This window comes from Juglans microcarpa x Juglans regia, chromosome 2D (genome assembly GCF_004785595.1).
Source record: "Juglans microcarpa x Juglans regia isolate MS1-56 chromosome 2D, Jm3101_v1.0, whole genome shotgun sequence".
In the NCBI taxonomy this organism is placed as follows: domain Eukaryota; kingdom Viridiplantae; phylum Streptophyta; class Magnoliopsida; order Fagales; family Juglandaceae; genus Juglans; species Juglans microcarpa x Juglans regia.
The window spans coordinates 10,028,886-10,044,374 of NC_054596.1; the positions used below are offsets into that span (position 1 = coordinate 10,028,886).

General features: G+C 37.7%; 1 protein-coding gene and 1 long non-coding RNA gene across 7 annotated transcripts; one reads left to right on the plus strand and one right to left on the minus strand.

Moving 5' to 3' along the window:
- The first annotated feature begins 2,817 nt into the window (after positions 1 to 2,817).
- On the plus strand, positions 2,818 to 3,940 carry LOC121250085. Its single transcript, XR_005937701.1, has 2 exons — positions 2,818 to 3,000; positions 3,356 to 3,940. It is a non-coding gene; the product is annotated as an uncharacterized LOC121250085 (long non-coding RNA).
- LOC121250084 (anthocyanidin 3-O-glucosyltransferase 2-like) lies at positions 3,890 to 13,268 on the minus strand. 6 transcript variants are annotated; one of them, XM_041149012.1, is made up of 3 exons: positions 11,673 to 13,268; positions 6,078 to 6,188; positions 5,037 to 5,355 (listed from the first exon to the last, which is right to left on the minus strand). In XM_041149012.1, exons 1-2 carry the CDS (start codon positions 13,103 to 13,105, stop codon positions 6,089 to 6,091), a joined length of 1,533 nt encoding a protein of 510 aa, XP_041004946.1. In that variant the 5' UTR covers positions 13,106 to 13,268; the 3' UTR covers positions 5,037 to 5,355; positions 6,078 to 6,088. The 6 variants fall into 6 exon arrangements, with proteins under 6 accessions (XP_041004948.1, XP_041004951.1, XP_041004946.1 ...); XM_041149014.1 differs by lacking the exons at positions 5,037 to 5,355; positions 6,078 to 6,188 and adding an exon at positions 3,890 to 4,083 and having other exon boundaries at positions 11,673 to 13,267; XM_041149017.1 differs by lacking the exons at positions 5,037 to 5,355; positions 6,078 to 6,188 and adding an exon at positions 4,119 to 4,362 and having other exon boundaries at positions 11,673 to 13,267.
- Between the last annotated feature and the right edge of the window lie 2,221 nt (positions 13,269 to 15,489).

The following is a 15,489-nucleotide window of genomic DNA, read 5'->3' on the forward strand; positions in this document are numbered from 1 at the left end:
GTCTTCAATAGAAACGTTGGTCTCATTTATTTGTTGCTCTATGTTGATGACATCATTATTGCAGGGAATAATTCAACACTTCTCAACCGCTTCATTCAACAGCTACACTCAGAATTCGCCCTCACTGACTTAGGCTCCTTGAGCTATTTTCTTAGCCTCGAGGTTTCCACTCTTCTAGATGGACTATTTCTCAGTCAAATCAAGTATGCTCATGACATCCTTGCTCGTGCTCAGTTACTTGACAATAAGCTTGTTGCTACACCAATGGTTGTGTCTCAATGCCTCTCCTCTGCCAGTGCACCCTTCTCAGATCCTACACTTTATTGCTCTTTGGTTGGTGCCTTGCAGTATTTGACCATCACGTGCTCTGAGCTTGCTTAGTCTATCAATTCTATCAGTCAATTTCTTCATGCTCCAACTGAAGAACATTTTCAAGCCGTCAAGCTTATTCTGCGTTATGTCAAGGGCACTCTTCACTTTAGCTTAACTTTTTCTGCATCATCCTCTACTAGTCTCACTAACGCCGACTAGGCAGTATGTCCTAATACTTTGCGCTTCGCCTCTGGTTATTCCATTTATCTTGGGGACAATCTTGTCTCCTGGAGTGCTAAAAAGCAGCCTATTGTTTTCCGCTCTAGTTGCAAATCTGAGTACCGTGCTCTCGCTCTTACCATTGCTAAGGTTCTATGACTTACTCATCTCTTACGTGATCTCAAGGTCATCCTCACACATCGGCCACTATTATTTTGTGACAACAAGAGTGTAACTTTCTTAAGCTCAAATCCTGTTTCTCACAAGTGCGCTGAACACATCGACCTTGACTACCATTTCTTATGAGAACTTCTTGTTACCGGCACTCTTTGCACTCAACATGTTTGCAGGTCGCCAATATCTTTACCAAAATTGCTTCTCAACTGCTATTCACCTTCTTCTGATCCAAGCTTTGAGTCAACTCTAATCCCACGCTTAGCTTGCAGAGGTATTGAGAATCCCTATAAATCCTTCTCCATTAACCCACGGGATCCTCCTTGATTGTAGGAGATGACACACAAATTTGTTTTGATTATTTCCTTTTATTGTAGATACTATAGTTGTGTAATTAGATTGTACAAGGGAACAATATATTATATATAGAAATACTCACCAACGTAAAAAGTGTGGTGATTTGCAAACCCTTTCACAAACCTCCACTACTTGTGGGGGAAATTTTCCATTTGAGAGAGAGCCCTTCACCAACGGAGGATGCAGTAAAAGTTATTGACACTAACACAGATATCGAGATAGTTTAATGTCCTTAACGTCAAATCTGTTAGTTGAACATCCATTTCACCTACAAATATCGAGATGGTTACTGATTAATTTGTTTTGGATAGTGATGGGTAGTAATAGGGTAATAACCTTATCATTATTCATTTGTTTTTGCGATGAGTTGAAATAAAAAGTTAAAAATTAAATAAAATATTATTAAAATATATTTTTTTTAAATTATTTTTCTTTTAAAATTTAAAAAAATTTGAATTGTTTATTTTATTTTACGTGAACATTTGAAAAAATTGTAATAAATTTGCGATTGGTTCAAGTCAAGTAATTAATAATCTAAAAAAAGGTTTTAAGCAAGACTAGTATTCTACCGAATTTTGGCTTTAATCTTAGAATTATAGCCTTCAATCTACGGAGTATTTTTGCATGGTTGGCTTGAATTTCAGCTTGATAGGTATGAATATGTAAGTGTAGTAGGCCTGAACTCTTAACGATTTGGTTTATTTTTATAATATTGAGGCTTGAAGGGAATGACTTTGTCTAGATGATCTCTTTGGAGTAGGAACTGAAGTCACAACGAAGGAAGGTAGTAGTTTTAAAATCTCTTTGTTATCGCTATCTGACCTGTTTATATAAACGTGTTGTTTTGTGCCATGTGGCATAACCTGAAAAACTAGGTTTTCAAGTCTTGGTAATATTTTGGGGATGCATGCGTATCACGACCCCGAGCCGAGTAGGGTATTATCTCAGTGAAACTCTTCTTGTCACTCAAGAACATAATAAACTGATGTAACGTCCCTTGAATTATCGTCGGGCGATAACAGGATTGGACGGGATGATAACGCTCTCGTACCGACTCCGTGACCTCTTGCTGGCGGGATTAGAGGATGCTTGACCATGTACGCACTGGACGCGAAACAGGGCATCGCTCATTATGAAGTCACATGCACGAATGTTACCCATGGTATGACGATGAGAGCCAGGGTGTGCGGATAGTCTATAAGGGAGACCACGGTGCATGCATAACGAAACAAATGGATATGTTTTGGCCAATATAATTTTTGGCGTGACTGATTAAATGTGTCTATTCTATAAACTCATTTCATAAATTCTACAGAATCTATGACCTCTATTATCCTAAGAGATTTATAACTACTACCTTCCTCAATTATGACTTAAGTTCCTATTCCAAAGAGATCACCTAGACCAAATCAATCCCTTCAAGCCTCAATATTATAAAAATAAACCAAATCGTCAAAAGTTTATGCCTACTACACTTAAATATTCATACCTATCAAGCTGAAATTCAAGCCAACCACGCAAAAATCAAGTTAAATCTGCAGATTCAAGCCTATAATTCTACGGAAACATAAATGCGCGCTATTTGCCACAAATTCCCAACATCAGGCTGTCCACTGTCGAGATGGTGAAGCTGGACAAGAACCAAGTGGCACCAAATTAAGTTGAGTTCCAAACACGAAAACCTCCACTCGGTGCAGACAAATTTACTTCAATCCATTCGGCGCTTCACTCCACTCGGTACAGGCAAATTCGGCACTGACAAAATGGGCACAGCAGAGCAGGATTTTCCATCAATCTCTTGTACAAAAGAAAATCAACTTGGCGTTCCCAATGGAAGCAAATCATTCAATTCTCTGCAATTTAAGTGCAAAAATCACAGCCTGAAGCCCAGCAGCTGTCGTCCATACCAAGTGAGTGCAACTCTATCCTTTCACAAGGGTAGGTTTGCTTATCATTTTCATTTATCCTCATCTTTATAATTTTATAATTTTTATATAAAATATAATAAATAATTTAATTTTTTTAAATTTTACAATAATAATATTTTAAAAATATTTTATTCAACTTTCAAATTTTATCTCAATTTTATCTCATCTTAATTCACAATCCAAATCTCTCAAAATTTTAAATGCTCCTTTTTAAATACACGGATCCATCAAGCTCCTCAACTCCAGCCTAACATCTCAAGGCCTCCAAGCTCATCAATCCAAGAAATCCATGATTCCAATTAGGAAGCAATGAAGTTCCTCCCCATCACCTTTCCTTGGACTTGCCCAAAATACCCACCCTCCAGCGCGATATCAAGAGACTAGGTACTTCACCATGATCAGAGGACATCCCACATCCAAAGAAAAAGTCACAAACAGTCCAGCTCACAAGTGCGGTGAAAGTATCAGAAGAGGAGGACTTCGAGATCATCACCGACCAAAACAAGCATCCCTTAGAGGAAGCAACCTTGGCGGCCATGTTACTTGAAATACAGTAGGGCTTCCAGGGGAAAAATACAATTAACTCCATATCAGAAAGCATAACTATCTATGTTTTCCCAAAAATTCAGAAAAGCTGAAGAGGTAAGCTTCAACTAGCCCTTCACCCGAGACTTGAAGACACTAGTGTGAATTGCAAGGGGCTCCCCCGACCCAAGGTAATCAGAAATCTAATGGCCAATATTAGAAAATATAACTCAGACATCATCTTTTTGTCAGAAATCGTAGTGCCTATAGAACACACCTTATCTATTGTAAATAGTCTTAGTTTTCATCACTTTGTAAATTTTCTAGTCTCTGAGAAAAAAAGGAGGCTTTTTGCTTATGTGGCGTCGAGGTGTAGACGTACAAAATGTAAATATTAATGCTAATGCTATCTCTATTTTGATCTACTCTAATCTCCCTTATCATACATGGCTAGTAACACATGCATATGCACTAGTTCAGTGGAATATGAAAGAAAGTTTTTGGCACCACCTAGAATCAATATCTCGAGCTTTCTCGTGTCCATGGTGCTACATAGGAGTTCAATGACCTGTTAAATCAGTTTGAAAAATTTAGCGGTCGCTCAGTCCCGTCATACTCGGTGATTTGAGAACTCTGATGGATATTCATGGCATGATCAAAATAGGCTTCACAGCCCGTCATTCAAATGGACAAATAATACACAAGGCATCGCACTTATAAAAAAAAAAAAAAAAAAAAAGACTGGATCGCAAAATAGTTAACCAGCAAATAGCAATGGAGGCTCTTATTACCTGATGCCACATTACAACACCCGGCCTCCACAACATTGGATCACCACATGTTGCTCCTAAATACAACTCATCAACAACGATCATACTCATTCAAGTTTGAAGAATTCTAGATCAACCACTCAATCAAGTAATAATTCAGGAAGCATGGAGCAAACTGTTCAATGGAACTCTGGGCTATATATTTTGCAAAAAATATCAAGGCCATGAAAGAAGCCCTCAAACATTAGAACAAAGTTCATTTTGGGAAGATTCTAGTCAACATTCAAAAAATAGAAACCAAACTTATTGAAGGGCAGAGTCACAATCCCTCTTTCCAGAACCAAGCAAGAGAAAAACAACTTTAAAATAGTCTCCGGGAACAACAAAGACATAAGGAAGTTCTTCAACTTACAAAATCCAGAATTTTATGGTTAACATTGATGGACCCAACGCCAAATTCTATCATTTCTCAACAACCATTCAGAGACGCATGAGTGCCATCGACTGTCTCAAATTGGGCCCAAGTAATTGGACAATGAACCAAACTATTATTGAATCATCTTTAATTAATTATTTCTAGTCCATATGCTCAGCCTCAACACCAAACTTCCCTAGACTTCTTGATAATCTCTTTGAAAAGCAAATCACGGATTCAGATAATGCTTATCTTAGTGCCATGCCAAATGAAGAGGAAATATTTGCTGCACTAAAACAAATCCCAACTAAAAAAGCTCTAGGGCCAAACGGTATAACTGCTCTATTCTATAGACACTATTGGACGATTATAAAAAGAATATCTTTGCCACTATGCAAAACTTCTTCCAAAATGGAAAGCTCCTCAGACAGATAAACCATACAAATATTGCTTTGATCCCAAAGAACCACAACCCAAGCGCACCCCATCATTATCGTCCAATAAGTCTTACCAATGTCATCTACAAAATCAACACCAAGATTTTGGCAAACATATTCAAATCCAACTTGCCTCACATTGTCTCCCCACTCCAAACCGCCTTCATTCCTGGTTGGAATATTAAAGAAAACACAATGATGGCCCCTGCGATTTTTCGCCACCAAAAGAAAAAATAAAGAAAAAAGATGACTTCTGGCAATCAAACTCGACATGAAAAAAGCATTCGATTGCATAGAGTGGGAATTCTTGTTCGCGGTGATGAAAGTAATGGGATACAATAACAAATGGATCAATTTGGTTAAAGAGTGTGTTTCAACTACAACATTCCCAATCCTCATTAATGGAACACCGAGAGGCTTTTTCAAAGCACAGTGGGGAGTCAGACAAGATGATCCCATTTCACCCTTCCTTTTCCAACTGAGTACAAAAGTGCTATCTAGATTAATAGCCAAAGCAGAAGCACAAGGTAATATTGAAGGGATTCAACTAAATAGAAATTGTTTTCCAATTTCACACTTATTATTTACAAAAGACATTATCATTTTTGGGAATGTCAATGAAAGGAATGCTCGAAGAAATTTCTAAATTTCTAGAGCAATATCAAGATTAGTCAGGCCAAAGAATAAATCACAACAAGTCCTCAATTTGTATCACAAGGAATACAAATCTTGCAACCAAAGCAGGAATCACAAGGATAATGCCATACAAATCATCATGAGCCAGAATGAAAAATCTTGGACTTCCAACATCTTTCAATAGAGTAAAAAAGAGAATTAAAAGGAATTATTGGGGAGAATCAACAAGAAACTAGAAAGTTGGAAATTAAAATTGCTATCACGAGCCGGATAAACCATGCTAATTAGAACTATGGAAAGCAACCTACCTTCATATCAAATGTCCTCGTTTCTGTTGTTGAAATTAGTGTGCAAGTCTCTGAATACAAGCTTCAAAAAGTTCTGGTGGGGTTTCTCAAATGACAAAAAATAAAATCTGACATTGAAGTCAATATGTCAACCCATAATTTCAGAAGGAGTTGGCCTACGAAGAATGGAAAACATGAATATAGCTCTGCTAGCAAAAATAGATTGGGAAATGAGTAGAGCCAATTTAGGCATTTAGCATTCGCTCCTATAAGCAAAATACTAAATGCCACAAATTTTTGGAATGCACAAACAAAATTATCAGACTCTTGGCTATAGAACAGAATTCTAAAGAAAAGAGAGCTTGTCGCAAAAGGTAAATGCTATCAAATCTTCAATCCATTATCAGTCAATATATGGTTAAAACCTTAGATCCCCCACACTGGACAATTTCAAAGCATGACCTCAGCAACACATGAATGAAGTCTTTCCCTTTTTGAAGGTCTCTAATTTAATTATCAAAATCTCTGATCATGGAATATTCCAAAACTGCAAACTCTGTTTGAAACAAGACATTATCACAAGAATCTAAAAAATCCACCTCTCCCAAAATAATAGGAAATTCTCCACGAAGACAATGTACCATATAGTGGCAAAACCCCATAGAGCATTTCTACAGAACTTCCCAAGTCCAATATTGAAAAAACTTTGAAAGCTGAAAATCCATGACCGACATAAACTTCTACTTTGGAAAATCATATGGAATATGCTCCCCACCCGAGCAAGAATTGGAAGTGTCATTCCAAGTTTTCAACCCAGAAACTGTCTAATGTGTAAAGGAGAAGAAGAAACAACACTCCACCTCTTCATACAATGCCCATACGCTCGGATACTATCGAGTCAAAGCAGCTGGCCATCAAATCTCGCATCACTGCCGACCACAATGTCAAATTGGATATTATTGATTATCAACCTAGAGCCAATCTTGGGACTAAACGCTTTAGAGGTTCACCAGTTCTAGATTTTTGTAGTTCTAATGTTGGATTTCATCTAGTGGCAACGAATTGAAATACTACACAATCACATAAAACCCTCTTTAAGGAATGCAAATGCTCAACTGGAAAAATCTTACCAGAACTATAAACACGCATGGGAGGAAAAATTACAAGTATTTCCAAGACTAATTTGGCTACCACCACCATGAAACCACTGGAGTTTCCTTTGATGCAGGAGTTAGAGATTCTTTTTCTACATCAACTCTGACAGTCTGTCGTAATTCAGAAAGTCAAATCATGAAAATATGGACATCCTTTCCACAATTCCAATCATAGCTGAAGCATCTCTTGCCCTCCTAGCTGTACAAATGGAAACATCACTCCAAAAGAACCTCTCTATTCTGGAGGGTGATGCACTGCAAGTTATATCAGCAATTGAAAATGAAGACTATTCTTCAGTTTGGCAGATAACCCCAATCATTGATGATATCAATCAATCTACATCCTCAAGAATATTGGAGAGTCATCAAAATTCATCGATCACAAAATTGATATGCGCACTCAGTGGCGCAATAAGTAACAAGGAACTAAGTTTTTGATTATATACCCTTAAATAAACTATCTAGAAGTATTTTGTATATTGATAGTGAGAATGATCATCCATGAAACATTTCAGTTTTATCAATATTAAGCTAGAGAGGAAAAAAAAATGTACAATGGTGGTCCAAGTTGCAACCAGCTTCTTTTGCATAAATACATTGGAATTTAAGTTTTAGACACATGCACTACAGCCATTGCCATGAGCATAATGATGGCGTGAAGTCTGGGAAGAGTGATTTGTAAAAGAAATCAATCATGCCTTGGTTCTGTTGGCTAAAGCCATTATTATATAAATGCAGACCAAAATAGTTCGTACCAAAAAAAGACCAGTAGAGCAATACATCCTTGGGCTTTTTTGTGCGGAGCTAGTTATGTTTTGTGGTACTCAATTTGAGAAGAATTTATTGGGTGTTTTTTTATAGATTTTCTACAAACCTTGGGCCATGGCGTGCAATTTGGGCCTATTTTCTGACCTAATTTTAGCTCTTAAACCAGTCTAACCTGACCTTTAATTAGGGTTTATGCACTAATAATTGTAATTAAGGTTTCGCCACATATAATTAAAATTGTTCATCCGGGCCCATTTTTTTCCAGCCCGGTCTGGAACCTGGATAACCGAATTCCTATTCCGGGTTTCGGCCCGTATTACAAAACCCGGATTAATCCGGGCCAGATCCGGTTATGAAACCTGGGTTCCAGATTTAACATCCTGTACTTGGGTTATATATTAAAAAAAACCCTTGTTCTTCGATGCGAAGTGCTCTCTCTCTCGCTCAAAGTCCAGCTCCAAACCCTCATCCCTGACTCCCTTGCTCTCCATCTCTCTCTCTCGCCCAAAGTGTCAAACGGAAACCCTAGCTCTCGATCTCTCTTCTCTTGCCCAAAGTCCAAACCGAAACCCTACCTCTCTCTCTTCTATCTCTTGCCCGTAATAAAGGGTAGAAGCCTTCTCTCTTCTCTTCTATGTCTGACTTCTCTCTCTCTCTCTCTCTCTCTCTCTCTCTCTCGACCAAGCGTCAAAACCACAACCATTGCATCAGAGGCCACTGTCCACAGAAGACAGAAGCCTTTCGCTACTCTCAATATGTTCCTCTCTCTATCTGTGTTTTGAGCGTTTAGATCTCTTCTCTTTGGGGAAGGTTTCTGTCGTATCTAGAGTGTGTTGGGGAAGCCAAAACCCTAGCCATCATCGGCAATGACTAGTAGAGCTGCCGTTTGGCTAGATCTGTTATTTTCTTTTTAAGTTTTATTTCGTCGCCTAGATCTATAACATGTTATGTTGTGGTAGTGCATGAATAGTATTTTGGTTGGCCAGATCTACCAGTTACTCTCAACCCTCTCTCTCTCTCTCTCTCTCTCTCTGTTGAGTTTTTATATTTCATGGATTGTTTGGGACATTGGTGTGTGGTGGTATTTGTTAGATTTTTGTTTAGCTTTGATTCTTTGTTGTTATTATTTTGTTAGTTGTAATTATTTCACTATAGTTGGAGATCCTTTCAGATTTACCCATATACCTGATTTTTATCATTTAGTACTTACTGTATTGTTTGGCTTGATATATAAAAGAATTGGTGCAACTTATTAGTCAAAGGATGGGTTTCCGCTCATTTTTGTGGAAAATGTTCTTTACGAAGCATGATGACTACAAGCTGGTAGATGGAACACGATTCTTTCTAGTGAAATGGTCTGGTTTTCATGTAGTAACCTTGGGAAGGGAACACGATTATTCGATTCATTTACTTACTTGTAAAAAAAAAAAAATGATTACAAGGTAGATGGAATGAAATATTTCTTTTGTTACTGAACCCTTATTGCTTGAAAAACTAGCATGAATCAAGTGATGAAGAAAGTAACCCAATTGAAGCTTTTAAAACATTGTCAGATCTCATGGCCATAATTGAAGAGCAATGGTGGATAATCATAATTGATTGCCTTCTAAATTGAAAAATTAAATAAATAGAAGAAGAAAAACTAGAGTCTTGGAAAGTTCTATGTTGAAATAAAGAATAAATTTTATTATTGTATGCATTTGCTTGAATTACGCATTTGTTGGTTGAAGTTTTTTATTTTTTAAATCTGGTTACATACTTTTATTCATTGAAAACTATTGAGTTCAACTCATATAAAATGTTTGATTCTTGCCAAACATTCACCCAATCAATTGTACTTAAAAACATTATTGCCAAACACTAGCACATGCATTTGCAAGCATATAATGGACTATTTTGAGTGATATTAAATCAGATGTGCATCTTTTCTATGACTGCCCTTTAGCTAGCTAGGACTGTTTGGGTGCATTTCTTGACATTATTTTGATGTATCGTCATTAATTTCAAAACCATTTTGAGGTGCTGCAATCTTTATAAATAAAACCATCAATTTTATACTCATTTTCTATACTCTTTTTTAATATTCTATTTGAATATAATGTGCAAAACTAGTTAATGAGTTTTTTTATTTCTTGGCTGTAGGAATTGATAATGGACTATTATTTGGTGTGAGATTAAATCACTGATGAGAAGACCGTGCTGCTGATTTTATAATTCATTTCTTGTAATTTTGTGTTTGGTAATGTAATTTATAAAATACCATTAGTGTAATATATAGTGGATTGCATTGTGATGTATGCATAGATGAATATTGGATTTGTTTTTTTGTTTCACATGCATTTAGTATGTTTAGAACAAAACATTATGCGTTTCATGAACTTGACTTCTTAGAAAAAAATTTAATAAAATAAAGGCTTTTACTTAAAAAAAAAAAAAAATCCGGATACAACCCGGAACCCGGATTTCCAGGTTTTAAAAATCCGGATATACCCAAATTCTGGCACGGGTCCGATCCGGATCAACCCGGTCTGGGTTCTGGCCTGAATTTGAAACCTAGGTTCTAGTCTGGATATACCTAGATTCCTGTGTTGGAACCCAGATGAACACCCCTACATATAATATTGTACTTTTATACCGCCACTTATTGTGCCATGGCAGCCTATACTGTATATTCGACTTTCAAGAGAATAAAATATTTCGTAATTCTGTAAATGTAAATACATTGTAGAATTACATAAATATTGTGTTTGTGTGTAATTAATTTTTTCTCTTGTCATTCCCAACAACGTACATGAACAGAACGAAAAAAAGAGGTGCGAAAAGTCCTTTCTTTTTTTTCCCCTTTCTAAATGGAACGAACAAGTCAAATATCTAGCTGATAACGTAAGAAAATGAAGTGAGATATTTCTTTTATTTTTCAAGTTCTATGTTTTGTCTGGCTTTACAAATTACTTCAATCATGAATGATAAAACACATGCAGGAGCTGAAACGGAGACCATTTCTGCCGAGAAAGAAAAAGAGCACCAGAGTAATCTATCAGTCATCAGATAGAAAAAAAAGAAGTGGAAGATGATGATATATGAAAGATGTAAAAAGCTTTAAGAAAATTAAAAAATTAAAAGACAAAAAAATTCCAAATTATACAATAATGTGGGGACGGTAACATTACCACTCCGGGAAAATCTTTTTTCTTTTTTTTTTTTTCATTTTTGGAATAGGAAAATAATAAAAGAGACAAAGACATGTGCACCATGCCAGAATAAGAAATGACGGATGATGACCAGATAGTGAAACTGGTAGGCGGGATTAGTGAAGAAAAGTGGGGCAGACACAGGCGGGTTTGGTGTTGGTTCACTTAAATGGAATCGTTGGGAGTTGGGACATTCTTTTTTCAACACAACACAATTGACACATATTTCCAATTCAATCACAATCACGATCGGTTCCGATACAAGTAAGCTACGGCTTTATCCATCTAGTCAGGAGTGAATATCATGTAGAGCTGATTTTCATGAGTTGGACATGGTGATGCCATCACCGAGACCAGGGCATCACTAGGATTTTTTTTATAGATAAATTGGACGAACAATAAGTAGTTTGAGCGTTTTATTGATTTCTCTCGTTTAGGCGAGCAACACGTTAGAACTCTCAAACATGGAAACTTCGAAAGATAAAAGCAAATCACTTACTTCCTCGCAGGTACTGTAACATTTGCTATGATAGCCTCAATCAACCGACCAAGTGATGCATATGAAGATCCACCTTCAATCACAGCCTGTCTGCTTTTTATACTCATCTCTTTGACCCTCTTCCTCACCTCGCTATCAGCTTCCATCAAGCATTTCACTGCGTTCTCTATCTCCTCGGCCATGACAAGCACGCCACTACCAAGCCTGTAATTTATTTTCAACTCCACTGCTAACCCCAGATCCCTTACCATCTGGAATGCATTGGTTTGCTGTTCCGCGTAAAGTGGCCAAGTAGCAATAGGTACACCATGCCATAGGCTCTCCAAGATCGAGTTCCACCCGCAATGGGACACAAACCCTCCGATCGCTTTGTGGGCAAGGACCTCCACTTGTGGAGCCCATCCGCATATCATTCCAATACCTCTGGTTCTTTCCAGGAATCCGGGTGGCAAGATCTCCTCGAGATTCTCGGCATCCGTAGGTTTGGCTAACCCATCATCACGAGATGGCAGACGTACTGACCACAGAAACCGGTGGCCACTCCTCTCGAGCCCAAGTGCAGTCTCTTTCAACTGGGGTTCTCCAAAACTCCCCCGGCTTCCAAAGCATAAGAAAACCACTGATGATGGAGGTTGATCATCAAGCCACTTCATTATCTCATGCTTGGCCTGATTATCCTCTGAAGACGTCTTACCCTTGAGGTCAATCATCGGTCCCACTGTGTAAACCGGAGGTATTCCATCATTAAAAAAAGAGCTTACCGCATGAGATTCCAGCTCAGAAAACGTGTTGATAATAATACCATCGGCCTCTTTGTACTTTCTACCAAGGTTTACATTGCAGATGTACCCACCTTCCTTGTTGAGCGCAAATGAAGACAAAGCACCAGGAGGAACTGGATTGACATAACTTGGAATGACTGACTCGGGATCGGTTTCCCTAAACTCAATGCCCACCTGGTCATGACGGGTTGGAAGGTAGAGCATGAAGCCAGAAAAGGCAGCATTAGTGGTAAAGAAGACATAAGACGGGACACCAAGCTCGTGAGCCACATTAATCATGGAGGAGCAGAACAAATCGACCACCAAACCGGCAAGTGGAAGCGAAGCGGATAACACATGGTTGATGATAGCTTCTTTGACATGACTTTTGTAGTTCTCTACGTACTCGGTGATGAATTTCTCAACAGACCTAAAGAAAAGCTCTTTCGGGGGAGGATCTACTTGAGGAAGATGAATAAATCTTACACGGGTGTCGGAGGCAGCGATCAACTGTACGATGCTATGGTTGGTGGGGGCAAATGCTGGGTTCATGACGAGAACCGTGATGGAGAAACGGTCATCTCTATCAAGCAAATGCTTTGCGAACGCAAGGGTGGATGCGAGGTGACCCATTCCAGGGGTAGGAATGAACACAAGCTCTGCTCTCTTCATCTTGTACTAAAGGTATAGTTTTTGTGACGAGACGCCGCCTTCTATATATTCTTCCCTTGCTCGTTATCTATTGGTTGCTCCCGTTTTTAAGCGTTATTTTGTACGTTTTCTATGAATCTGTTCGTTGTTATAACCTCGTCAAACGAACATGTGAGATCCATTTGCTCCGATCTAGCTTTCCCTAAAATATAAATATGAGGTAACAAAACTGAACACGTTTTCAATATCTATCGTTTTTAAATTCTTGCCAGCTTGTTCACTTCCTGTGCAATTTTGGTTGGACCCACAATCCTCGTGCAGGTCAGTACAATTGATAGGAGAAATCTTGCCTATTTATTTAGAGAAAAGTTATACATAAGTTATTATTTATTTTTATATTTTATATTTATAATTTTTTTTTATAGTGTTGAGATTAGGTATGCAACCCGACTGTTTCTACCCGACCCGACTCAAAATGTTACTAGTTAAGGGGCAACCAAATTCGACCCAATCTGATTAAAATAAAATTTGGTCAAACCCGTATGACCAGACCAAGTCTTGCACTGTACAATAAGAGCCAAATGATGGAAGAAGGGGACTTGATGGAAGCGTTTGAAGACGAATCCAAGGGACCAGATGATGATGTCCCAATGTCAAGCGGAAAGTAAAAGCTATTCTCAATTAATGATTGATGGTAAAGGGTCGAAGAAGAAGGCGAAAGAAAAACAGAGCATGAATTACAGGAATTATATGGCACAAAACCGAGTAGAAAAAACCGAGAGAAGCCTTCCAAACGATCTATAGAAAATGGGTTATTTTTCCTTAACGAGCAGATGCCTCCTAAATCCATTACCACAACACCATCTTCCTTCTTCCCACCAGGCACCCCATGGAGATTGGCTCACACGACACCGAATTCGTGGGCTCCTGGTTCGCTAGCACAGTCCTCAATTCCTCATTCAACGAGCAAATCTCAGTACATGTAGGTCTCATATCTCAGTTCCTGGTTCAAATTACCTTGATTTTCAACAATAATTATGACCGAGTAGCCACCAACCTAAAGCTTGTTTACAATAACAAGACCTAAATAAGAGACGCCACTGGTGACACAGACCACTTGTTTGCATCATCGATGGCCATACCCATGGAGGAAACACGTATTCCTTTGAATTGTTCCTCATCTTTCCTCCTTTGCAGGTCTGCACAAGCCACCCACATACACCGGAGTTCCTCCAACTCCACCCTCATGCTCTCTTCTAACCCCAAAATCCCCATATCTTAATGAAAGATGCAGTTAGTATCTACTCCAAACTTCAGCTCTATCATGACTAAGTGTTGGCCAACACAGACACGAGCCCCGAATCCAAATGGGATAAATGCCTGTGGAATCTTGCAGGCACCACTAATTCCATGGGAAAATATTTCTGGATTGAACTCATGGGCATCAGGCCCTCATAGATCTGGGTGTTATTGTAACATTACAACAGGAATCCAGATGTCTATACTTTCTGGAATCAGCTTGCTCTATAGTTTCAAGATCTCCAAATCCATTGATTGAGGAGAACTGAAGATGAGAACAGTTTTATATATGGACGAGTTGAAAAAAAATACAAACCTGTTAATTAGTCAAGTTGGAGACCCAATCATATAATAACCCGACAAAATGCGGGTCGAGTCGGGCCATCGGATTTATGGTTATTTTGCACAGCCCTAGTTGAGATATTTTTTATAGAGTATAGAATGTGTGATAATAAATAGTGACTGACAAGAAAATTTTTTTCATTTATAAAATTAAAAAAGGGAAAATTAGCAGACAACTTTAGTTTCAAGCCTTGTTGTGTTCACTCTCTAATCTTGTTTTCAATTTTCAGAGCTTCTGCTTCTTTACTTAAATTGGTGTCATTTGCTTCTTTTCCAGCTTCACCATCTGGACAAGGGACAGCGACCTGATGTTGGAAATTTGTGGCAAATAGAATTTATGATTCTTGCTTTAAATAGTTTTTTTAAAGATTTTTAATTACTTGACTTGAACCAACCACAAAATAAATAGGTAACTTTCACTACATCGCATTTACATTCCATCCCTATAAATTTTCTTAAAGTTTACTTAAAATATATCATTCCTAAAATTTTATCTTAAATTTTACTAATCTTTTAATTACTTGACTGGAACCAACCACAAAATGAATAGGTAACTTTCACTACATCGCATTCACATTTCATCCCCTATAAATTTTCTTAAAGTTTACTTAAAATATACCATTCCTAAAATTTTATCTTAAATTTTACTAATCTTTCAGAAACTCTGACGTTTCATTCCGTATACTTTCTCTATTCTATTAAAATAATATTTCTCTATTCATTTTTTATTTTTTTCCCTTACTTTTATGTACAATCATAACTAC